At 37.6% G+C, this 27,526-nt stretch overlaps 1 protein-coding gene and 1 long non-coding RNA gene across 4 annotated transcripts in view; both read right to left on the bottom strand.

Annotated features, from left to right (window-relative positions):
- Positions 1-255: 255 nt before the first annotated feature.
- On the bottom strand, positions 256-3,555 carry LOC141380130 (uncharacterized). Its single transcript, XR_012397616.1, has 3 exons — positions 1,189-3,555; positions 465-962; positions 256-412 (listed from the first exon to the last, which is right to left on the bottom strand). It is a non-coding gene; the product is annotated as an uncharacterized lncRNA (long non-coding RNA).
- A 1,419-nt stretch (positions 3,556-4,974) lies between these two features.
- The window catches only part of gipc3 (GIPC PDZ domain containing family, member 3), a 30,030-nt gene continuing 7,478 nt past the window's right edge, over positions 4,975-27,526 (bottom strand). For all 3 annotated transcript variants that reach the window (XM_073936734.1, XM_073936735.1, NM_001045318.2), the window contains 6 exon segments: positions 25,862-26,047; positions 22,968-23,148; positions 12,719-12,828; positions 11,879-11,960; positions 9,225-9,378; positions 4,975-5,570 (listed from right to left, as the gene is read on the bottom strand). In XM_073936734.1, the coding sequence (XP_073792835.1) occupies positions 9,227-9,378; positions 11,879-11,960; positions 12,719-12,828; positions 22,968-23,148; positions 25,862-26,047 (711 nt within the window). In that variant the 3' untranslated portion in view covers positions 4,975-5,570; positions 9,225-9,226.

Below are 27,526 nucleotides of genomic sequence, written 5' to 3'. Positions count from 1 at the left end.
CGGCACTCACTGAGCAGTATAGAGTCCCCTTCTCTATACTGGGGCATTAGGGCCCACACAGACCGCAGGTTGAGCGCCTCCTGCTGGCCTCACTTACACCACTTCCGGCAGCAACCTAGCTTTCCCATGTGGTCTCCCATCAAGGTACTGACCGGGCACAGCCCTGCTTAGCTTCAGTGGGAGTTCCATGTGAGAGTTGTAATGATTCAGTGTCAGGGCCATCCATAGAGGCGACCTAGGCGGCCGCCTAGGGTGGCAGTATAGAGAGGGCGGCGTTCGCGACACCTCCCTTACCACCCGCGTCCTCAGTTATGTCCGCGACACCTCCCTCACCACCCGCGTCCTCAGTTATATTCGCGCATAGGCGACAGAATAGAAAGGGCGGCGTCAGGGACACCTCCATCAGCTATGCCTGTCCTCAGTTATATCCACGCATAGGGCGGCAGAATAGAGGTCCGCGACACCCGCGCATCCTCAGTTATATCCGCGCATAGGGCAGCAGAATAGAGAGGGCGGCGTTCGTGACACCTCCCTTACAAACCATGCGTCCTCAGTTATATCAGCACAGGGCGGCAGAATAGAGAGGGCGGCGTCCGTGACACCTCCCTTAGCACCCGCGCATCCTCAGTTATATCCGCGCATAGGGCGGTAGAATAGAGGTCCACGACACCCGTGCATCCTCAGTTATATCCGCGCATAGGGAGGCAGAATAGAGAGGGTGGCGTCTGTGACACCTCCTTCTGCACCCACGTGTCATCAGTTATATTCGCGCATAGGGCAGCAGCATAGAGAGGGCGGCGTCCATTACACCCCCTTCAGCACCCGTGCATTCTCAGTTATATCCGCGCATAGGGCAGCAGAATAGAGAGGGCGGCGTCCGTGACACCTCCTTCAGCAACCGCGCATCCTCAGTTATATCCGCGCATAGGGCAGCAGAATAGAGAGGGCGGCGTCCGTGACACCTCCCTCAGCAACCGCGCATCCTCAGTTATATCCGCGCATAGGGCGGCAGAATAGAGAGGGCGGCATCCGTGACACCTCCCTCAGCAACCGTGCATCCTCAGTTATATCCGCGCATAGGGCGTCAGAATAGAGAGGGCGGCATCCGTGACACCTCCCTCACCAACCGTGCGTCCTCAGTTATATCCGCACAGGGCGGCAGAATAGAGAGGGCGGCGTCCGTGACACCTCCCTCAGCACCCACGCGTCCTTAGTTATATCCGCACAGGGCGGCAGAATAGAGGTCCGCGACATCCGCGCATCCTCAGTTATATCCCCACATAGGGCGGCAGAACAGAGGTCCGCGACACCTCACTTCATTTTCATAACCGGTTACTTTCGTTTTCACATTGGGGTTGAGGGCGGGGTGATCGTCCTCTACCTAGAGCGGCAGTTCAGCTTGCTCCGGCCCTGTTCAGTGTCTCATATAAAAGTCCGATTTGGCACCAAATGTTGGTCAAGTGTCATCTGTGCCTCTCTTTAGGAAAAAGTTAACAAACAAGAAACTCTTGGACACATTTAAGAAGCTCACTCTTGGGCTCTACTTGAAAAGAGACACTGTTCAAGAAAATGTACAGAAACTTGCAGACTGAAACTTTCCAGTTCTGGCTCGCTTCCCAGATATACACTCCCCTATCCCTTGCTGATGACACAACGAGAAGCGCACACTTGGTTAAAATTCCATCCCTTTGGATTATGCCTGCCAAAACCAGACAAGAGGACACGACCTTACCTGTGCTGAACACCACTGCATCTTGTCCCGTTTCGGAAATGTAGACTTGCTTGCAGCTTCTACTTCTGTAATGATTAAATGTCTCGCTGTCAGGGATGCTGACAGTCCACCCTGGCCAAGAAACTCTTATTGGACACATTTCTAGTGTTGGCTCCCTTCCCAAACATACGCTCAACTTTTCCATGCTGATAAGTTCCATGCATTTGGTTTAAACGGCGTCCATTTGGATTACATCTGGCCTGCTAGACATGAGCATTTGCCCGTACCCGTGCAGAATTCCACTGCATCTTGTCCCATTTTGCAAATGTGGCCATGCATGTAGCTTTTGATTTTGTAATGAACAAATGTTTTATGAAAAGATCAAGTGTGACACCAAATGTAGTGCATATCCCATCTTACTGATGCGACCCTTCCTGAGGTTTGCTCACTGCCAATTTGGCCAAGAAACTCTTGTTGGAAACATTCAAGAAGTGCATGTCTGAGCTGTGTAGATGTTTGTAAAATCCCTTGTACTTTTGTAGGGATGCCTTTGTATGCTATTGTAAACTGTACAACATAAGTGAAAAGTTGGGAGGGGCTTGGTTTTAACAACTTGCCAGTGATTGGATGATCTGAGAAGTGATGGTTGGTTGAATGGGAGATGCTGGAAAATAAGTGTTTGGTGATGTCAATTTGGCGGTGGAACCTTTGCATAATAGAGCCCAGCAGTGTATTTTTTCATTTATTTTACCCATTGGGTGTATTTGGGGGGGATCAATACATAAGGATAAAAACAAACCATTAGAAAGTGATTTAAAGCCATAAATGAACTGACAGGTTGGACAAAGGTGCAAAGTTGTGTGCTTCAGTAAGAACATACAGTAGAGACTCGCAAACTGGGCTCGTTTTGGGAAAGCTAGCATTTTGGCTCAATTCCCAGACATTTCCTTGCTGATAAGACGATGAGGACCACACACTCCCTTGAAACGTCATCAAAACTCTTTGACTGCAAAGCTGATTCTGCTTTACCTCTGTGTCTCTGTGTTCAACGATGATCGTTTCTTGCGCAACAAGCCAGTTATTCATTCGTGAGATATCTGAAGAGTTATGCTGTCATAGGTATCTTGTGTTTATACCATATGTAAACCCAAGCACTGTTACATCGAACTCATTACTGTTTGGATTGCTTCGGCCAGTTGTCCTCTCAAGCATCTTTGGTAGAGAGTTTTGTCTTTTTAGGCCAAGCGCATACTGCAAACAGAAGATCATGAGCGGGTGTACATTTTAAGCTGCGGTCACACTGGACTTTTCTCCCTATAGACTTCCATTCATTTGCAGGCGAATGCATCAGACCGGAAATGTAAGGTCGTGCGTCAAGCTTCGCAGATCGCCGCGTTGGAAAGTTCCAGCTTATTGAACTCCATCCTGCGAAATCGTATCACTTGACTGCGTCAATCGAGGATCAAAACACAATGTCTCTGGACAGAAATTTTAAAAATGGAGCAATCGCGCATTTTTGGAATGTCTAATCATCTTGTTTAATCCCGCCCCTTCTCGCAGCGCCGTACGACAGATTTTCGCATGCTCAAGACTTCGGATTTAAGGTTACATTTAAAAGATTTGTGCTTGTTTGTGCATCAGTTTCCTGAGACACGGAGCCAACTGGACAGCAGTTCGGTGTTTAGACTTGGGACAGGAATCATGATCTGGGACTCCTCAAGAGTGTGTGCAAGATTAACGAGAGAAAGAAAAACCCAATTAAATTGACATCAGCAGCATCGTCCTTCATCTGCAACTGTTTCACAGCTTATGTTAAAATAAACCATGCTTTGTGAATTTATAATATGTGCAACTCATTCTACTTCCTCACATGGTGTTTTTAATGATTGGGAGAAAATGGGCGGGGCTTGATATATTAGTTGGCCTAGGATTAGGTGATGAAAAGTGACTGCAAGGGAGGGGGGGGTTTAAGAACTAATGGGGAAGTAGGTTTGGAGGCGGAGCCTTTGCATAAGACAGTGCATTTTTTTAGGGATGAACCACTTTGCCCAATACCATGACTCTATATATGATGAAACCGATATTTAAACCGATAAGCGTACATATTGATTTGTCATGTGCATGATTTAAAAAAATAATAATTTACATATTACAAGTCTAAAGTCTTCTTTTTATCATGGTGAAAAACTGCTACACTGCCGATATCTTGTCTTTCATCGATAAAAACTGTATCTGTTGCATGCAACACGTTTCGTCAAGTGGAAAAAACCAGTTAAAACAGATCCAATCTAAACCAGTAACCAATTAAAAACTTTTGAAGGGCCAATAATTTTAATATTGGGCATATAATGTTAGCATTAAAGAAATCAATTTATAAACCGATATATTTTTTTCGTATTATTGGCGTGATATGTACTTTTACGTTGTAATTGTATTTGTTAACTGAGTTAAAAGCCACAAACCAACCAGCTATATATATAAATATAAATTTTAAACAACAATCCCATGATGCACTGAGAATGACAATCAAGTTAATAGGGAAGTTGAACGTGATTGGTTTGAGGTGTGTATATACAAACAACACTCTTTAAATTTATTCTAAATTATGTAGAAAGATGGGTGTCACTGTGGCTCAGAGGTTAGCATTGTTGCCTTACAGCAACAAGGTTGCTGGTTCGAGTCCCAACTAGGCCAGTTGGCATTTCTGTGTGGAGTTTGCATGTTCTCCCCATGTTGACGTGGGTTCGGTTTTCCCCACAATCCAAACACATGCGTTCTAGGTGAATTGGCCATAGTGTATAAGGGTGTGTGAATGAGTTTGTATGAGTTGAAAGGCATCCGCTGTGTAACACATACGCCGTAATAGTTGGCGGTTCATTCCGCTGTTGTCACCCCTGATAAATAAGGGACTAAGCTAAAGGAAAATGAATGAACGAATGTATAAAGATACGAAATGTTTGTGAATTTAGGGAAGTTGATTATATTATGAAATTCACAGTGCTTCATTAGCATGATTTACATAATCGCACCATTGTCATTGGTGATTTTCAATAACCACTGACCGGGAATTATGTTGTTAAACTTGATTATTTAAATAAAATAGTTGATATAATGCGGATTGATTGCTAAACAAAAGTATTTATCACAGATTAACAATCATTTGCTAACGGAGAAAATAAAAGTTTTTTTTTTTACTTCATATAAAGCCAGGAAAAAGTATTAAAAACGTTAATTTTGGTTGAAAAAAGCCAGTGGATACACCATTTTGTGGTAACCCAGAGCATTTTTAATCTTCATACATGTTCAAATATGTCACATCAGGTCATCAAAAAAGGAGTATGTGCTTTGTAAAACAGGATATACAATACACAAACACTTTCAACAGATGTTTAAGCTAAATACACATCGGATATGTGTACATTTGATTTAACTCTGTCAATATGCAAGGATTCATTTATATACACACAAGGCATTTGTGTCACAAGATCTGTCATTAATCATTAACGATCGTTCATTTCACCTGTAACACGGTTTATTTATACATAACACAAACAACGGCAAAACAAAGGCTAGGCTAGGCTAAGCTATCTTAACTTTAATCATAACAATTCTGGAAGTCAGAGTAATTATGTAAAAGACTAGTAAAAGTTTATGTAAAAGACCTCAGTTAGCTATAAACATTGCTGGAGAATGCAGTTTGACCTTGTTTAAATGCATCTTACACTGGAATGTTAGCGTTAGCCTGTAGATTAGCAGCTAATACCTTGACGTTCTCCATTCCTCAGGACCATCGTGGGAATTGGGAGGATTGTGTGTATGAAAACAGATGACAGATGTTGTAAATCAAGCCGAATGATGTCTGAAAAGCACACGAGGAGAAGCATGAGCTGCCGTGAGAGATTTAGCATTAGCCTGAAACAGGGTTTCTGTGTTAATATATAAATACCGCATGCGATAACCTGCTTCATTTCTTCTCTGTGAATTTGTTTATGTGATGAATATCAGGAGATTGCGAAACTACAGCAGCATGTGGTTTATGAGAAGCATCTTTGTCATTGGCAGCCAGTCAAAAGCTGTTTATCTTAACTAAATGAACTGTAAGTAGCATGATTTGTGAATGATTCAGTGAATATTAATTGCCATATTAATATATTATGATACTTATTAGTGTTTTATATTGTCAGTTATTTTAATGATGTTCTTTTATGCTCTTTTAGTTATTTTATTATATGATTTAATCAGTTTATTAGTCTTTTTTACTTATAAATATTTAAATATAGCTTTTCTTTTTTTATTTATAGTTTTGCAGCATAAGTTATAATTTGGTTTTTGATATAGGTATTTAAATTTTTTTAAGTAAAATTTTTATAATTAACAAAAACATGAACAACAGTTTTGTTTTTATTTTAATTTATTTATTTTTCGTTGTTGTTGTTGATGTTTACATTGAATTTAGGTGTTTGTAATGTTTTTTATTTTTTATATTTTTTCATTTAAGATTTTGTCCAACATTTCTAAAAAATTCTTTAGAAAATACAAATAATATTTATTATACATGTATACAAGTTTTGTTTTGTATTTTTAATACATAAAATGATAAACACCACTATTAATCTAAGTATACTATAACTTGTAGATATCTAATAATATTATAATTCTTATTTATTTCTTTTTTGTTTTACTTAGTTTTATTTTACTTAATATATATATATATATATATATATATATATATATATATATATATATATATATATATATATATATATATATACAGTTGAAGTCAGAATTATTAGCCCCCCTGTTTATTTTTTCCTCAATTTCTGTTTAACGAAGAGAAGATTTTTTTAAACATAACATAACATAATAGTTTTAATAACTCATCTCTAATAACTGATTTATTTTATCTTTGTCATGATGACTGTAAATAAAATTTGACTAGATATTCTTCAAGACACTTCTATACAGCTTAAAGTGACATTAATAGGCTTAACTAGGTTAATTAGGGTAACTAGCCAGGTTAGGGTAATTAGGCAAGTTATTGTATAATGATGGTCTGTTCTGTAGACAGTCGGAAAAAATATATAGCTTAAAGGGGCTAATAATATTGTCCTTAAAATGTTTTTTTTTTAAATTAAAAACTGCTTTTATTCTAGCTGAAACAAAACAAATAAGACTTTCTCCAGAAGAAAAAATATTATCAGACATACTGTGATGAGTATACAGTTTGTTTATTTGTATTTGTATACATGTCATTTGAAAAACTGAGCCATAAAAGAAATGCAGGTGAAATTGCGCAAACTAATTTAAATAAAAATTATTTGGTAACAGTTTAAAATAATAATCAATTAGTTAACGTATAAACTAACATAAACAATTAATAATACATATATTATGGTATTTTTTCATCTTTGTTATTGTTAATTTACATTCATTAAAGGTGCAGTATGTAAGTTTGACACCCAGTGGTAAGGCTAGGTATTGCAATACTGGTTCGAAACACACGCAAGCGCAGGTTGCCAGATTGACAACATCAAGAAAAGTGTGCCTAACCATCTAACCCAGGGATGGGCAAACTTGATCCTCGAGGGCCAGTGTCCCTGCAGAGTTTTGTTCCAACACTAGTCAAACACACCTGAACAAGCTAATCAGTGTCTTCAAGATCACTAGAATCTATAAGCAGGTGTGTTTGATTAGAGTAGGAGCTAAACTGTGCAGGACACCGGCCCTCCAGGACCGAGTTTGCCCACCCCTGATCTAACTTAAAGGATGATTTAACAGCGATAAAAGGAATATTTTCTATATAGTTCAGCTATATGGAAAACGGCTTCCATTTCTTGCAGATGAACAACAGGATAAACTGACAATGTTTACCTCAGGTACGCCTCATGTGTTTTAGTCAATGTTAAATGCTAATAATGTGAGTTTTAATGCCATTTCACATGACATTTATTCAACCCAAGCTCATTCTGGAAACGTAGCCCCGCGGACATTTCTGGAGACCGCGATTTACGTGGCCGGAGGTACGTAAAGGCCACGTTTGTTTTTTTTCGAGCGAACGCTGCGGGGCGGTGTGGCGCCGCTCCGCCCCTCCTCTTCGCACTCGCTGGCCGACGGCTCGCCTCCGAGTGGAGGGCTTTCCCAATGCAATCAGTTTGTCCCCTTAGCTCACAGCGTTGCGTCGGCGGAGCGGAGGCCCTGGAGGAGGAGCCGGAGTCGGCCGCGGTGGACGACGACCGGGATCGAGTCCAGGGAACAGCAGGTTCCGGAAATAAGGTAAGAAGAAAAACGGAATCCGAAAAATAAGGGTGAGAACGCGGCGGGATCTGAAAACGCGGTCGAAATCGAAGACGAGGGCTTTTGCTTTTTTATTTTTCGATCCGGCGGCTTTTCGCGCGAGAACGGCGCGCTCCCGAGAGACGCCCGAGACGCGAAAAAGCGCGCACAGCGGCCTCTCGCGGATCCGCGAAAACAAAAAACGCTTGAATACGTATCTCCCGGGACGTAAATCGCGGTCCGCAGAAACGTCCGCGGGGCTACGTTTCCACAATGAGCCCGGGTTGCATTTATTGCCATACTACTGAAAGCAAAAAATAGTTTACCTCAGATCTTAAAAATAAAATAAAACATTTGACATTGAACTTTAGAACTGTGACTCACATATCAAGTCAACACATATCAGTGATTCAGCATCTACATTTAATAATGTTAAAGAGGTTTAATGTGTGCTAATTAGATTTTAAACCTAACCATTTCGTTGGAGTGCAGTGAGTGCACTATTCTGTGCTTCTGAATGGCTGTATTTACATTTCTGACCTGCTTCGTCTGGTGCAAAAAGCCAAATAGCTTATCACTGCAAATCTCATAACGTAGCGTGTTGTTAGGACACGGTGTTACAATGTAACCTGCACACCTAATGTTTACATTCATAATATTTGCTAATTAATAACCACTGCATTTGGAACTCTGAATCTGCGTCTCATTTCAGAGTCTGCCACTGTCTACCTGAGGTAGTGGACACACACTTTAAGAGCCTTCCTGACTGAATGAATAAAATACGCTGTTTTCCATCAAGGCCACCCAGGGTGCTGAAATATAATTGGCTGAACTGACATTAGGCAGGTTAAAAAAAAACAAAACAAAGACAGCGTTCCAGCACGTAACTCACATTTTCAAAGCAGAATATCTGACTTCAGCATTGTTTCTCAGATAAACAGGAATGTTTACTTAGCATGTTTCTGAAATATCTGCAAACATATTATGGTATTTTTATGCTTTAGGAGAGTCACAAACTTACACACATCACCCTAAAGGTAAATAACGATAGTTCATGTTAGTTAATGTTATTTAACTTAAATTTAAAATCATGTTAGCTCCTGCTGCATTAACTAATGTTAACAAGCACGCCTTTGGATTTTAATAATGCATTAATAAATGTTGAACTATGATTAATAAATGCTTCAAAAGACTTAGTTAACAAAATTAGTTACCAATAATTCTACCTTCATGATCTCACCTTTAAAGGCGTCCATTCTTGACGTCGCCCAAAGCGCCCCAAACATCGAACAGAAAAACATCCGGAAAGCCGAAATCTCCCAGAACTGAGTCGAGAGCCTCGGCGAAATCATCTGGGTTTTTCTTGTTCTTCCCGGCCTCCACTATAGTCGTCGCTGAAGGAACGACACACGACGTTAAAAACATCATCACTTATATTCTTAGTAAACAGATACAGTCCTGCTACTTGATTCTGATTGGTCGAGCCACATTCTAAGCTGTTGTAAAATACTCTACAATGAAGGCCTCACGCACTCTTGTGTGAATCCCGGTTGGTTGTTTGCATGCACGCCGACAAAATAGGCGCCGCTCATGCGCCGTGAAACCGGAGTAACAGCCTTTTGTGCAGCGGTGTCGGCACGCAGCGAGTTTTGAAAGTCGACTAAAGTTTATATAATATGATGATGATGATGTTACTTTCACTAAGCATGTCTTTAAAGCAGAAAGGAGGGATAATGAGTCAGGGAGGTAAGACTTCATGACATGATTTCTCAGCCATGATCTGGTCTAAGACCACAGATAATTCTATAATACATTTTTTGTATTCTTTAGAATTGTCATAATTAATTTTCATGCAAAAGGTTTCTTAAGTGATCTTGGCATATCAGTCCAGTTGTTGTTTTCCAGTAATATTTAGGATTGATTTCTGTTATTTATTTAGAATAATAATTGTATAATAATATTAATATTAATTGTGTTTATTTAGAATAAATATAAATAAATCGTTCTATTTATTGAATAACAAATCTAACAATTCAAGGGAGGTGGGGGTGTATAGGGTGGTTCTCCCAGGGTGTCATTTAAACTAGAACCGCCACTGCCCTCCCCAATCGTCGTTGACAGCATGCACACACCTTCAATAGACAGCAATGGCAATTTGATATTTACCTTAAGCTACAGTATATCAATAGAAGAAGCTGCATTAATAAAATGGCTCAAAAAGCAATATGGATAAATAATATTATTAGGTATAGTGAGTGTGTATATAGTAATGCCTTTTGTTCTGTTTGGTTATTTGTTTGGGTTATTAATAAACTCATTTGTCACCGACTCAGTCCCGGTCATTCCCCTCGCTGGCCAGCAGAGGCCGCCATCTCCGGACTTTTAGCATTACATCATCCATCTGCACTGATTGCGCATACACCTGATCTGAATCTTGTTAACGACCCACGTACCTCATATAAGCCGCACTCAAACACTCAGTCAGTGCAAAGTCTTGTTCAGCCCCGGCCAGCATTACTGAGCGTTATTCCCAGCCTGATCTCTTGTGTACGACTCCAGCCTGTCTCTTACTTTGCTTCGCCTTCTGCCTGCCCACGACCCACGCCTGATACACGGACTCTGATTCTCTCTGCCTGCCCACGAACCACGCCTGTTATGCGGACTCTGATACTCGCTGCCTGCCCTCAACCCAAGCCTGATATACGGACTCTGATTCTCGCTCATTACCCTCCACTCATGCCTGGTAACTCTCTCTGTGTCTGTTCATCACCATTCTTGATACCCTTACTACTACTGAGGATGTGTGTGTGTACTCCGGTGCATATTGTGTGTTTGAGTGAAGTTGTGATTAATAAATACTGCATAATGGATCCCTCCGTGTCAGTCTCCTCGTTACATCATTATTCTTTCATTCATTTTCTTTTTGGCTTAGTCCCTTTATTAATCCAGGGTCGCCACAGTGGAATGAACCGCCAACTTGTCTAGCACATTTTTACACAGCGGATGCCCTTCCAGCTGCAACCCATCACTGGGAATAATAAACTCATTAATCTTCATTAATTTTAGACATGGCATAGACCGTATGATGTACAATAAAAGCACGTAAAAAATTAAGTTATTTATTCGGTATATATATATATATGAAAAGTGTTTTTAAACTAAACATAGATTTTTTTATTTGGTTTGCACATGTACTTCCTGAATTATTTCAAGAAATAAATTGCAGCATTTCAAGAAGAATTAATTAAATGAATAAAAACTACATTATTTCATTTACCAGAAACAAAAATATAACATTACAATGAATTCATCATTTTTTTGTGTGTGCCACCCCAAGATTTGGTGCGGCCTCTTCTGGCCACCCCAAAGAAAATTTTTTGGGGGCGCCACTGGTTAGTACTTACTATTTAACTACTATGTATTACTTAGTAACTACTAACTACTCGTGTTTCAGGCGGTGTAATCAGATCCTATACCAATGCTGGCAACCTGGGGGTTTCACAGACTGTACCAAAATGCTGAGGACCGGGGGGTGGATGGTTGAAATTATGGGAGTTTTCCAGGAGAAATAACAAAACGGGGGGGTGGCGGGAGATGGGTCTGAAATACTGGAGACTCCCGGGAAAAACGGGAGTGTTGGCAGGTATGGTATAAACTGGCTGCGTCCAAAATCGCCTACTACTCGAGTAGTATTGTCATGTTTGGTGCACTAGAGCGCCCTCTGGCTTTCAGATGAAGATTTACTACTGATCACAGAACTGTGTTTCTGTGCAGGACAGAAAACGTGCAGGACAATCACAGCTTAGCTCGATTATGTTCGCAATTTGGTTTCGATTAATCGCCCAGCGCTACTCTCTGTATAAATAAACTCCTCTCTGTGATTGGTCTGCTCACCGAGCTCCAGGTCTCTGATGCCCATGTAACTCTCCAGCAGATCGTCCACCTTGCGGATGGCGGCGTCCTCCAGTTCACTGGGCTGCGTTCACACACAGACACACAGATTAACATTAATGGGCTAGTTCACTCAAAAACCAAAAAAAATCCGTCATAATTTCCTCATCCTCCATTTGTTGCAAACGTTTATGAGTTTCTTCTGTTGAAAGGAAAATGTTTTGAAGAATGTTGGGGGGAAAAAACAGCCATTAGTTTTGTTTCTATCCAAATATGCAAATTAGATTTATGCGCAAAACTGGAAACCTCATAAAACATTTTGCAAATAAAACAGCGTTTCCAATCTGATGATTAAAACAAAACAAAATAATCTCTTACTGATAAACTGGAGCAAACATCAGCCAGAGAAATGTAGCTTAGTGCATTTCGGGAAGCTAATGTGGTGTTTTTTGCTTCTCTAATAAATGAGTTGCGCCTCAGAAGATGAAAACGAAACAATGAACGCAATGCGGTGGCTTTTGGAGGTCTGAGATGTCCTTTAGGAGCACAGACAGATGCTCAAGACAGTTCTGGAGGGAATAGTAATAACACTGATACACTGTGATGATGGACTGAAGGCTGACGGGTTTTAGAAATGAGCAAAACAACATTTCAGATGTCCATTGACGCATCCCATCACACATAAATATCATCACATGACCTGCTCAAACTAAATCACATGATGTTACTGATGCACAATATCCAGCATTCTTCAAAATATCTTGTTTTTTGATCAGTGGAAGAAAGAAACTCGTAAAGGTTTGGAATCAAGTCACTAAAGGGTGAGTAAATGAGTAAACTCACAATCTCCTCCAGTGAAGCTGATCCTCGAGTTCGCAGGCGGAGAGTTTCTTTGCCGCTCGACAGCTTCCCCTCGCTGGACTTAGGGGCCCGAGTCCTCTGACCGATCATGTCTGAATCACACAAACACACAGAGAAAAGAGAAACACACACAAACCATCAAAATCTTCATCACTTCAGTGTTTACTCCTAGTTAAAAAAGATATGAATGTTCAGTAATAAAAAAAAAAATCAAGAAAAGTTGAAAAGAAACATTATATATATATATATATATATATATATATATATATATATATATATATATATATATATATATATATATATATATTATATTAGTGCTGTCAATCGATTAAAAAAATTTAACTAATTAATCGCACCTTTTTAAAAAAATATTATCGTGATTAATCACATTTAAATACTGAAACTTGTAATTTTGGCTATTCAAATGTAAAATTAAAGTAAACGCAAGACAAAAACTATTTAAATTCAAAATATAATTGTTTATTAGAATTAAAATTCAAAATATAATTGTTTAATAGAATTTTTGCTTAACTTGTAACAGATTTCTTCATGTAAACAACATACCCACAATAAACCATCAAGATCCTGGTTTGACAGCCATATTTATTACAGAAATTAAAACACAGGCATGTTAATGACATTTGAATTTCAAAACAATCAATGCCAATAAAGATAACATTGCCTAAGCAGTGATTTTATTACCTTAAAGGAACACCGAGTCACGAAATGCGGAGGATTTTCTTTCTGTTCGCCATGCGGCATCAACTTACAACAGAAGTCGAAAGTTAAAAATGAAACACCCGAAATTGCATGAAACTCTGGAGAGCCTGGTGATGCGACTAATTGTTTTATACTAAAACTTGCCTTCAAAAAGTGCTTCCTTGGTCTTATCCACATTTTTTGCATGTTAAACACACGTCCACCACAACAGGAAGTAAAAAAAAACTGCAACTGCATTAATTGCGTTTTTAATTGCGAAAAAATTTTTTAACGCGTTAATTATTTAAAATTAATTGCATGTGTTATCACACTACTTTTGACAGCACTAATATATATATATATATATATATATATATATATATATATATATATATATATATATATATATATATACAGTTGAAGTCAAAATTATTAGCCCTCCTATGAAATTTGTATTCTTTTACAAATATTTCACAAGTGCTTTTGAACAGAGCAAGAAAATTTTTTCACGGCATTTCCTTTTGTATTTTTCTTCTGGAAAAGGTTTTTTTTCTTTTATTTTGGGTGAAATAATTATTTATATATTTTTTTAAGTAAAAACTGCTAAGGTCAATATTATTAGCCCTCTTAAGTAATTATTTGTTTGATTGGCTCCAGGAAAAAACTACTGTTGTCCAATGACTTGCCTAATTACACTAACTTGCCTAGTTAAGGTAATTAACCTAATTAAGCCTTTAAATTGCACTTAAAGCTTAAAACTGGTGTCTTGAAAAACAAATAGTACGATAATGCATTCTGTCATCATGACAAAGACAAAAGAAATAAGTTTAGACTTGAGAAAAAGAATTGTAGAGGCTCACAAAGAAGGAGAAGGATATACATGTTTATCAAAGCGTTTTCAAGTGTCAAGAAGTGCCGTGAGAAGTATTATCAAGAAGTTTAATGAGATCCACACTGTGGAGAACATGACTGGCAGAGGTAGAAAGCGAAAGATTTCCAAAACTTTGGAAAGAAAATTAATAAGAGAGGTTTCTAAAGACCCAAGAACAACTGCCAAGACACTAGTGAATGACTTAGCCAAGTCTGGAATTAATGTCTCAGCAAAGACGGTCCCTAGAGCCCTGCACAGGAGTGAACTGAAAGGTTGTCGACCAAGAAAGACTCCTCTTTTAAAAAAGAGACACCTCCAAGCTAGACTGAAGTTTGCCAGGGGCAATCTAGAGAAAAATAATGAATACTGGAAACGTATCCTTTGGTCAGATGAGACAAAACTAGAGCTCTTTGGCCATAGAGATGTTGCCTATGTTTGGAGGAAGAAGGGAGAGGCATTTAATCCAAAGAACACCGTTCCCACAGTGAAACATGGCGGTGGGAGTATAATGCTATGGGGATGTTTCAGTGCATGTGGAACTGGGAATCTTATCAGGGTTGAAGGAAACATGAAAAAGGAAGACTACCAGAAGATTTTGAAAAATAACCTCAAACAGTCTGCAACAAAACTTGGTTTGGGTTGACGTTTTGTATTCCAGCATGATAATGACCCAAAGCATACCTCACTTCTGGTAAAGAACTACCTTCAACAGAACAAAGTGAAAGTCCTTGACTGGCCTGCACAAAGCCCAGACTTGAATCCAATAGAAAATCTGTGGGGGACACTGAAGTCTAGAGTTCATGCCAGAAGACCAACAAATCTGGAAGAGCTGGAGAGATTTGCTAAGGAAGAATGGGCTAACACTCCTCAGGAGACATGCTTGAAACTTGTTGAGAGCTACAATAAACGACTGATGGCTGTTATCAAGCAAAAGGGTTACACTATTGACTATTAACATCAGAGGGCTAATAATTTTGACCTCCAAGCTTTTTTTATTTTTGATTATAATTGTGTTTCTGTTTGTATTACAAACACTCAAAGCTTCCTGAATAAACTGTTATGTTTAAAAATTATGTGTTGAAAAAATCTTTAATCCATTAAAAAGCACTTGGGAGTTATTTGAAAAATAATGAAATATTTTATAGGGGGCTAATAATTTTGTCTTCAACTGTATATATACAACAGTTCTGTCTGATTCTTGAATCTGATTGGCTGATAGCCATGATATATTTAAGTAATATCAGCACCCGTAAAGCCTCTTTACCTTTTGTGTATTACTCCGCCCATATACAACCAGCAACAAGCAGACTCGACAGATCTAAAGTTTAAAAGATGCTTAATCAGCTTATGATTTGAATCCAACGCGGAAGAAAGTAGTTCCTCATACAAAAGGGTTTTTGAGACTCTCCATGTTTGATTTTGTTTTTATATACACAATTATGCCGTCAAACTGTTGTATAAACGCAATATCACACGAGTAGCAGTGCGATATGGCTGTATATCGGCACTGGTGGAGGCACTAAGGCACCACGCACGCCTCCCACCAGTGCCGATATACAGCCATATCGCACTGCTACTCGTGTGATATTGCTCATATATATATATATATATATATATATATATATATATATATATATATATATATATATATATATATATATATATTTATATATATAAATATTTATATATATATATATATATATATTTATATATATAAATATTTATATATATATATATATATATATTTATATATATATATATATATATATATATATATATATATATATATGCACACACAGTAGTTCTGTATGGTTTATGAATCTGATTGACTGATAGCAGTGCAATATTCTGCAATATCAGCACTCGTACAGCCTCCTCACCCTTGTGTATTACTCCGCCCACATAGAGTGACAGCAGATCAATAAACTCACAACAGTTTGACAAATATTGCAGCTGTTGGACAACATCATGTACTTTTGAGGCTTTTTTAGGTGATAATGTAGTTGTTTAGATTGCAGCTATGCAGTTTATGTATAAGGACAGTGTCTATTTTAAATATTTATAATTTCAGAGATTCAGCACATCGGTGGCCATTAGCCTTTCATACTGAGCAGAGCAAAGACAGTTGATGTTCCACCACAAGATGGCGACAGAGACCAAATAATAAATCCTTAGAGGAGAAAAACTCAGCATAATTTCAAACTACAGCTGATCAAATCATTATTAAACTGGTAAGTGATATTCTAAGTCGATCTCTCTCTTTTATATGGTGTAGTGCTGTATTTATACTATAGTAATTGTATAGCGTATTAGGTGTGAGATGGGACTCATATCAGGAATGTGTGTGTTTTGTGTTGGCCACTCTTTGTATAACCCTGAGTTACTTTTTGGTTGGCTATCGTTTTGTTTCAGTCTCCTGTTTTCGTTACTGCTGACTAGTCCGGTAAACAGAAAGAAAGAAGAAATGCCAGCATGTGTTTAGTGTTTTTCTTTATCGCAAACACAACAGTAATCTGCTAGTGTTTGCTTTGGATTTTTTGGGGTTAATTATTGTGATCTCCTGATGGCAACAGAAAAAAACTGTTAAATGTCAGTAGACTGATGGCATTTCATGCCGTTCAGCCTTATAATCTTAAACTGTGAGTGAAATCAGCTGTTTTGTATTCACTACAGACATTACGCTAGAGAATCATTCAAACACTAGCTCTACAGTGACGTTTGTGAAGTAGCTGTTGCTGTTCTGACGTCAACTGCAGATGTGAATGAATGGTAGAACAAAGTAGTTCTTCTTACAAAAAGATTTTGAGACTCTCCGTGTTTGAATTTCTGGTAGAAATGCAACATCAAATGCCAGTGCTGGGGGTGGTGTGAGTGGGGATTTTGAGGTTTCAGGGGGTGAGGTGTCTGAATAACACAGCCAAGTAACTGTACTATGCACTGGGTTTCAGGGCAGCCGCTGTGATCGGATACTATACCAAAGTCAGTGATCCAGGGGTGTTACGGACTGTACCAAAAAGCTATGGGTGGGGGGGTGAGGGTTGGGGTTAACAAAACGGGAGCGGCAACAAAAAGGATGGTGGGAGATCGATCTGAAATATCGGAGACTCCTGGGAAAAATGGGAGTGTTGGCAGGTATGGTGTGTTTATATAATGTATTATTGGGTTATATTTGACGTCAACAGAGGTACAGCAACTCCTAACACTGAAGCAAATGCTCGGATTTTGATTGAAGAATGAAGATGACCAAAACAAACACATTTTTACTCTGAATTAACTTGCACGGATTAATTAGTGACCTTAAGAACTTTAACGTTGTGAACTTTATTTAAAAATGTAAACTTAGCAAAAGAAAAACTTGTACATTTTGATTTTTAAGCAGACTTTAAGTAAAAAAAAAAAAAACTACAGAAAAGTGTCTGACGACCAGCGAGCGAGCTGCATTAGCATCTCATTAGCCTGCGCTCGTGTCGGCCATCTTTTCCTCCATATGCCTTTGATCCTCCATGTAGAAACACAGAGGAGGATTGAGTGTAATTACCCATGATTCTCTCGCACAGGCTAATCCATCACGCTAAAAGAGGCAATTAGCTAACGCTACAATGACGATCAATTATTAACGGCAGTAATGAGCTGCTCTGCGGAGATCAGTGTTTGTGTTTCTGCTCGTCTGATGGTTCTCCAGAGAGCAGACCTGATCGTAAGTGTGTGTGTGTGTGTGTGTGTGTTTATGCAGATTAAACACACTCGTCTTTCTCAATCCAGCACACTGTAAATCTTGGGAACTTTTTCTTTGACTAATGATGGTGGAAACGGAGATTTCCGTTCACGCTGTGCTTCAAAACTCTACAATCTGACTTCCGCCTGTTTCCTTGATGATCTACTTGATCTTCAATATGAGCTAGTTTGTGCATGAACCTTTTTTAATAGCTTAATATATATATATATATATATATATATATATATATATATATATATATATATATATATATATATATATATATATACAGTTGAAGTCAGAATTATTAGCTAATCTGTTTCCTGTGCAGCACATGTGAGCTGCTATGGTATGATGTTCAGGAGAAGCAAACTTATTTTGAACTGCGATCAAAACTGATTAAAGCTACCCCCTGTGCATGTAAACGAAAATAATGCACAGCCTCTAGCCAATCAGAATCAAAAAAATTTTCAACAGAGCATAGAATAAATAAATAAATAAATATATATATATTTACACACACTTATTTAACATACAATTATTAACCGTGTTACTGTGTTTCACCACATGATGGTGCTGTACTTTAGGTTTATGTACTTTTTAAACCATTATTTGTACAGTTTTTAATCATATATATGTATATTCAATGAATTTATTATATATTGGTGGGAGTAAAATGTTTTTGTCTTAATTTGTGGTGATCAAAACTCTTCTAAAGTTAAAATATTGCTACTGTGTTGTCTTAAAATGCATGTAAACATCTCAAAACAGCACCTTCTTTGTTTTTTAATTATTTTATAATTTCAATTTAATTATATGTTATCATATAAATGTTGTTATATATTTATGGAGTAAAAGTCTATAATTAGGCGACGCAGTGGCGCAGTAGGTAGTGCTGTCGCCTCACAGCAAGAAGGTCGCTGGTTCGAGCCTCGGCTGGGTCAGTTGGTGTTTCTGTGTGGAGTTTGCATGTTCTCCGTGTGCTCGCGTGAGTTTCCTCCGGGTGCTCCGGTTTCCCCCACAGTCCAAAGACATGCGGTACAGGTGAATTGGGAAGGCTAAATTGTCTGCAGTGTATGAGTTTGAACGAGTGTGTAAATGAGTGTCTAGAAGGGCATCCGCTGCGTAAAACTAGTGCTGGAAATGTTGGCGGTTCATTCCACTGTGGTGACTCTGGATTAATAAAGGGACTAAGCCATAAAGAAAATGAATGAATAATTGAATGAATGAATGAAAACGATAATTACTACAACTTTGTATGAAGTAAAGCTGTCATATTTATTATCTTTCTACTAGTTTTATCTAATACTACTTATTATTTAAACGTACATATGTTTAATATTTGAATAAAACATTTATTAAAATATTATACAATATATACAGACCAGCGCACAAAAAATTATATTAGTTAAATCTTAAAAAAAATTATAATTTAACATACCTTATATGTGCTATTCTATAAAAAAAACAATAATAAAATAAGTCGTATAAGTTGTATATATATTTTTTACTCACTGCTGAATAAATGAGTAAACGTTAAGGTGCATAGAAATAAATAAATACAAAAATTACAAAAATTTATTAATAAAAATAATTATTAACAATTATTAATTAAACAATTAACTAACAAATTGATTAATAAAAAATGTATAAATAAAAATATTATTAATATAAATAATAAAAATATACATTTTTTTAAATAATACAAATAATAATAAAATAATAATGCCTGTTTTGTAGCAGCAGTTTGTTGATATGATGTGAGATATTAATTTATATAATGACTCACGAAAGGCTTCTTTGGGCTTATTTTGGCAGTTTTTGAGCAGCGTTTGTGTTACTGAACAACTTTATAAGCAACAGTTTTTAAAAATAATTTTTAATTAATACTTTTATAGTACAAAAAAAGATGAATATTTTTAAACATGATCACGAAACGTATATTTGTGTTTAAACATGACACAAAACTTAAATTCTTTTTTTTTTCACTTTATATTATAAATAAACTTAAATAAATTATATAAATAAACACACAACTAAATACATAAAATCATAACAGGATTATAAATAGTGCTTACTAAAATATTAAACTAAATTCAATTAAAATCATTTGTAACTAAATACACAAGTAGATATTTTTTTTAAATATAGATGAATTGTATATCGCATGAACCTAAATATTTTAATAAAGCTTAATAAACAATGTTTTATATGTAGAGATATTAAATAATGCATATAATGCATAATGTCTGTGTATCTTTAAAATAATAAAGTAATATACCTTATGTATGCTATTCCATAAAATGACCACACGACGGCGCTGTTCTCCTTATTATAAGCCCTTTTTACTTGAAGCTGGTTTTATACAGCCAAGTTGCATAAAATCATGAGTGTTATTAATGAATGTTTACAAGTTAATGTTAAGGTATAAAACTGTTTATTATTATCATTATTATTATTATTATTATTATTATTATTATTACTATTATTATAAACACTTAATGAGCAGATTTTCTTCACTCAAAAAGTTTAGTTTTTCTTAGCTTAATTGTTTTATGTTCAATCCACTTAAATTTGTACAAACACTTAGGTTAAATTAATCGATTTGTGTCGGGACAACATAAGGGAATTGTGTGGAACCCAGCATTGTTTACAGTGTTGTTTTGTTGCAGCAGTTTGTTGATATGATGAGATGTTAATTTATATGAGGACTCACCAAAGGCTTTTTTAGGCTTACTTTTGTCGTTTTTGAGCTGTATTTGTGTTTATAAACAACATTATGATTAACATTTTTAAAAAATAATGTTTAATACTTTATAGTACATATAATAATAAATATGTTTAAACATGATCACGAAACTTAAATTACTTTTTTTTTACTTTATATTATAAATACACTTAAATAAATTATATAAATAAACACACAACTAAATACTTACAATAAAAACATGATCATAAAAAGTGCTTATTAAAATATTAAGCTAAATTAAATTTAACTCATTTGTAACTAAATACAAAAGTAAATGTTTTTTAATTATAGATTACTCGTATATCGCATGAATAAAAACCTAAATGTTTTAATAAAGCTTAATAAACAATGTTTTACATGTAGAGATATTAAATGGTGTATATAATGCATAATGTGTGCGCGTATCTTTAAAATAATGATTTAATATACCCATTAATATATGCTATTCCATAAAATGACCACACGACAGCCCTGTTCTCCTTTATATAAGCCCTTTTTTACTTAATGATGGTTGTTTTTAGCCAAGTTGCATACAATCATTATGTGATTTTGTAATAAATGAACATCTACAAGTAAATGTTAAGGTAAAACCCTTTATTATTAATAATAATAGTATTATTAATATTATTATTATTTTAAACACTGTTATATATCATTATTTTTATAGGGGTTTTCACCTTTATAAGGACAGTGGAGATTTACAGACAGGAAAATATGGGGAGCAGAGAGAGGGAAAATGATCGGCAAAGGACCTCAAGCCGCGAATCGAACTCGGGTCGCCGCAAGCACCTGGTTGCTATATGTTGATGCACTAACCACTAGGCTATTGGCGCCGACACTTTAAACAGGGTTAATGGGCATATTTTCTTCACTCACAAAATGATTTTTGCTAGTTGTTCAAACTACTTATTTAACATTAGATGAATCAACACAATTCTTGAGGGTTTTTTTAGACAGCTTATTTATTCAATCCACTTAAATGTGTAAAATCATTTAAGTTTGCTCAAACTATTTATGTTTGTGTAGCAGAGGCCAGATAGTAAGTATTTATAAGCGACAGACGCTAGAGGCCATGGTCTTTAGCCTCCTTGGTAGAGCAACCGGCGGAAGGTCGCCGTTTCGATACCAGCTTGGAGCGGGTTGAGTGATGTAGGACCGGTGGGGTTAAATTGGTGCCGTGACCCGGATGGGAGTGAGGTTTAGAGGGGTAAGTGTAGCCGAGGCCAGCTAGTAAGTGATATGCAGATAAAACCTCACTCCTCTGACCTCTAAAGGTAGAGCAACCGGCGGAAGGTCGCCGGTTCGATACCAGCTTGGAGCGGGTTGAGTGGTGTAGGACCGCTGGGGTTAAATTGGTGCCGTGACCCGGATGGGAGTGAGGTTTAGGGGGGTGAGTGTAGCCGAGGCCAGCTAGTAAGTGATATGCAGATAAAACCTCACTCCTCTGACCTCTAAAGGTAGAGCAACCGGAGGAAGCTCGCCGGTTCGATACCAGCTTGGAGCGGGTTGGGTGGTGTAGGACCGCTGGGGTTAAATTGGTGCCGTGACCCGGATGGGAGTGAGGTTTAGGGGGGTAAGTGTAGCCGAGGCCAGCTAGTAAGTGATATGCAGATAAAACCTCACTCCTCTGACCTCTAAAGGTAGAGCAACCGGCGGAAGGTCACTAGTTCGATACCAGCTTGGAGCGGGTTGGGTGCCGTAGGACCGGTGGGGTTAAATTGGTGCCGTGACCCGGATGGGAGTGAGGTTTAGGGGGTGAGTGTAGCCGAGGCCAGCTAGTAAGTGATATGCAGATAAAACCTCACTCCTCTGACCTCTAAAGGTAGAGCAACCGGCGGAAGGTCGCTAGTTCGATACCAGCTTGGAGCGGGTTGGGTGCCGTAGGACCGGTGGGGTTAAATTGGTGCCGTGACCCGGATGGGAGTGAGGTTTAGGGGGTGAGTGTAGCCGAGGCCAGCTAGTAAGTGATATGCAGATAAAACCTCACTCCTCTGACCTCTAAAGGTAGAGCAACCGGCGGAAGGTCGCCGGTTCGATACCAGCTTGGAGCGGGTTGGGTGGCGTAGGACCGGTGGGGTATAATTTGGACAACATAAAGGAAATTGTGGTGAACCCAGCATTTTTTATTGTGTTGTTTTATAGCAGCAGTTTGCTGATATGATGTGAGATATTAATATTATAACATAAGAGGACTCACCGAAGGCTTTTTTGGGCTCCACTAGGCGCAGGGTGAATGGGGTTCCTCTCGGCTGCTCCTTCAGCATTTTAGCCACTTCATAATGTCGACATCCCACAATGCTCTGGTCATTGATGGCCTCGATGTGATCTCCGACACACACCGACTTTATCCTGTCAATTGTGCTGCCCTCCTTTATTCTCTGAAAATACAATACGTTAGGACGATATTGGAAAAATACGACATTGCGATATTTTGTTTTGTGATATGAATGTAGTTTCATCAGATGATTTGAATATAGCTCTATTTGGAAAGAGTGCGTTAATTTAGATTGACTAAGATGATCAAGTGTTTTTCTGTGCAGTGTGTCTGCATAAAATACAATTCAAGAGTTCACACTAAGCTGATGATTGATAATAAAGAGTGTCTGGCATGCATGCTGTCCCAGGAGAGAGCCCTGAGCTCATAAGATCCTCGAGCCCGGGGCTCCCTCCCGTTTGAAGGGCGAGAGGGGAGATTAAGCTCAGGTAGGTCTCGAGAACTCCCCTGCTTGTGAATGTGTTAAGAATAGCTGAGATATAGATGGCCAGGGCCGGAGTGGGACTCCTTTTCAGCCCTGGAGTTTCAAGCATTAGACCGGCCTACCTCAGTTCACGACTATATTAAAATAAGGTCATTTCCAATTCAGTTTCTAATGACACTATCATGTCTTTTTCAAGAAAACAGCTGCTTTAGAACTTCAAATGTTCAACAACCTCACAGTTTTATATGTCTTAAAAATAAAAATTAAAACAAAAAAAAATTACTCAGATGAGGATTGAACACAGATCGACAACGTTGTAACGCTACATGCTGACCACTGGATTACAATGACGCTGTTACACTTGAGTGGCCTGAATGATAGTTATATCATCATTACCCTGCAGGCTGCATTTTGCTTATGGGACTGCGAGACAATAAATAAGAAGAGCAGCGCTGCGGCAAAATAATGAATAAAAAGAGTGAGGCTATGGTCAAATAAATAAACAAACGAAAAAAAGTGTGACTGCTGAGAGTGCAAGCAGCTAGAAACACCGGCCCTCGTGGCCAAAAAACGGACCGGCCCACCGGGAACTCTATTGGTCTTCCTGATTGGCCAATCCGGGCCTGTAGATGGCTATCTTAAGATGCTACTTTGGAGTAGTCAATTTACTTATGATGTATGTCTTTGGACGGTAGGAGGAAACTGGGGAACCCGGGGAAAATCCACGCGAGCATTCACTCAAATTATTTTTTTTTTTCACTTGTTCCAACTACTTTCCCGGAGAAGAGTTGCGGCTGGAAGGGCATCCGCTGCGTAAAAATGTGCTGGATAAGTTGGCGGTTCATTCCGCTGTGGCGACCCCGGATTAATAAAGGGACTAAGGCCCCGTTTACACTAATGCGTTTTCGTTTTAAAATGCGTAAGTTTTGCTACGGTTACGCCATCCGTCCACACTATGCCGGAGTTCTCAAGCACTGAAAACGAAGCGTTTTTAAAACGCTGGAGAGGCCGTTTTCATTCTGAAATGCTGCTGCTCTGTCTCAGTGTGGATGAGGACATCTGAAAACGGAGGCGGGACTGCTGAGATTCGCTACCTGATTGGGGCTTTTGTGTCATTGCGTATCCTTCCCTTATTCGTCAAGCTTAATTCCAAGCCTAATTCGTCAATTTTAATTTTAACATAATTATTACATCTGCGCATGTGTCCCCTACAGAGTTTATTATGTTTAGTTGTGAATTCATCTTAAGATAGCAAATAGTTTCAAAGGTTTAACAAGGTGCTTATTATTATTATTTTGCATTATGATAAAATGCAGAAAAGAAAAGTGAATGATATGAGAAAAAACAGCAAAAAAAAATGTATAATAATTAAAGTACAAAAGGAGCATTTTAAAACTTTTGGGCCCCATGGCTGGAATTGTATGAGACCGCAAAATCAAAAAATCTATATAATCAAATCAATATATATATATATAATTTTTTTTTTTTTTTTTTTTTTTACAGTGCAGATAGCACACCCGTACATCTGCAGGATGTAGTTTAAAGATCCCTAACCCTAACAATACTTCAAAGGGTGAAAAAATGTCAAATCCCAAAAACACGAATTCTGAATTTCTTTATTCTGAAAGAAAACATTTTGAAGAAAGCTGGAAACCTGTAACCTAAATGTTAAACCAAAATGTAATAAATGTTAGACACTCTAAACGTCTATTTAACATCCGCACATTTACATATAATAGACATTTTGTGGATGAGCAAACGATGTACAATAAACACTACCATGTGTCAACACAAACATCAAAACATCAAAACGGTGCTGACAGAGAAATACTTTTATTAAATGTCATATTTTTCATTTAGATTTACTTTTAAGATTTTTACATTTAAGATTGAAATTAAAATATTGTAAACATGTCGTTGAAATCTCATTTAAAGCAACTTTGTTGGCCGAGAAACGATAAAACATTGACAGCCTATCAGAATCCTTCTAGATTTTAAGAGCGCGAAAATTTAAATTTGTGCGCGCTTAATAGCGTAAATCGGTATGTTGACACTGTCACGCATACAGCTAGTTATTGATCCATAAGTGGTTTATTTTGTCTTTTTTTTTTTTTTTGTTCTTAAGATTAACAGTTTTTAAATTACTTGAATGTCTTTATTAGTGCTGCTGTGCTGGATTTAACTTTTAACAGTCGAATTGGTCTCGATTTGTACTTTTGACAGTCGAATTTGTCTTGACTTGTAGGCTATGCACACATACTTGTCTTGTTTTTCCAGTTCCAGGATTGTGTTTTCGGTTTCAGGCTTACGGTTTAAGATTCTCAACATCCAGACTTGCTTTCTAGGAAGTCGTTAATCTGTCACAGGTTATAACCTGATAACTAGCACGTACTTTAATGAAGGCGTATCCCGCGCCGTTGTCGGTAATGGTCAAACCGAGGGCATCTTCTGTTTTAATGACCTCCACCTCTTTGGTTTCTCCCCGCACATGCGCAAAGATGAAGTCCTCCAGGCCGATCTGACCGCCCAGAAGCTTCTGCATGTCCACTTTATGCGAGTTCAGTGTGCAGAAGAGGATCTTGGGAGGTAAACAGATAATGTGAGGAGATTCAGGTTAGTATTTAGCGACAGAGTAAACAGACAACAACATATTTACGCGCCTTTTTATAGCGGCTATACTTATGGGTGTACAATAGATGGCGCTGTGGTGGTTTACTACACTGCTAAAATGTCATGCTTCTAGTCCAAATATCTCAAAATTCCTAAATCAAGAATCATTTTCTGTACAATTAAAATATGCTGTCTTGTTTTCAGAAACAAAATGTCCAAATGAAGATAGTTTTGTTTCTTAAAACATGCTAATATATTGGGGTGAGCAAAACAAATCTTGTTTTGGCTTTGAAATAAGCTTATATTGAGGAAAAACTCACTTAGTTTTGACGTATTACTTCTGAAAGCAAGACAATATCTGTTGCTTGTCTAGAAAAATATTCTTTATTTAAGAATTTTTAGATATTTGGACTATAAATGAGAAAAAAAAAAGGCAATTTTTGCAGTCCCAGCTATAATTATTAGTATTGATTTTGAATAAATTAAATAAGATATTCTGTTTTCGTCACACAATTAAAATATTAGTATATTTAAAGAAATATTCTGATGTTTTGCTCACTAATCTCTAGACAGTAAAACCTGAACAGAAGTTGTGCGATGTTGACATTTTTGAGGGGAAATTGTCAGAACTGCTAGATGCTAACTTCTTGCGTTAACTATTGTAACTTGCAATTAAGAGGTCCAGTTAGACCTATAAATAGTTAATTTGCAGCTTTAAAGACAGAAATTGTTTGATATAAACTTTAATATATTATTCTGTCCTGTGCATCCCATATAGAAATCTGATATATGGCAATATATATTCAAATTACATATATATGACATATTTGAACATGTAATTCCAATGGTTGAACATGTAAACAGCCATTTTGCAATAAGTATGACATTTTATATATGCGAAATTGGAACTTGGATGTTTCATATATGTCATTTACATATATTTGCATAGGTCCGATTTCTTTAAACTTTCATCATATTATAGGCTATGAATGTTGGTCAAAACCTCTGTAGTCCTTTGATGCAGCTTCTATGCTAGTTAATATGATATGCTAACACCAGTTTGCCTGAAATTAGCATTGTTGTTCCTGTTAGTTGCTAATAAAATATTATTTGTTCATACTTAGTTAATAAAAACATTTGATATTAAACATTTGTAGCTTTCCAGATTTATAACTATGAATGTATTTGGATAATTATTCGAAATTAACAGATGATAATACTTATCTTTCACCCCAATCTGAAGCACAGTTTGTTTGGTTCGGTGCATTTTTTTGGCCTTGACCTTTGAGAAAGTGCTGAAATGTCTTGATAAGGTTCTCGAAGGACGTTTTCTGCTGAAGGCTGTGTGCTTTGTACAATAGCGTTTTCAAGGAAAAAAGCTACAGATAGAGCTGACGGTTATGTAAAAGGATCTTGTGATAACAAGCACGCTTTTGATTCCTGTAGA

The sequence above is a fragment of the Danio rerio genome, chromosome 22, assembly GCF_049306965.1.
Source record: "Danio rerio strain Tuebingen ecotype United States chromosome 22, GRCz12tu, whole genome shotgun sequence".
Lineage (NCBI taxonomy): Eukaryota > Metazoa > Chordata > Actinopteri > Cypriniformes > Danionidae > Danio > Danio rerio.
This window is presented reverse-complemented; position numbering and strand designations above follow the sequence as displayed.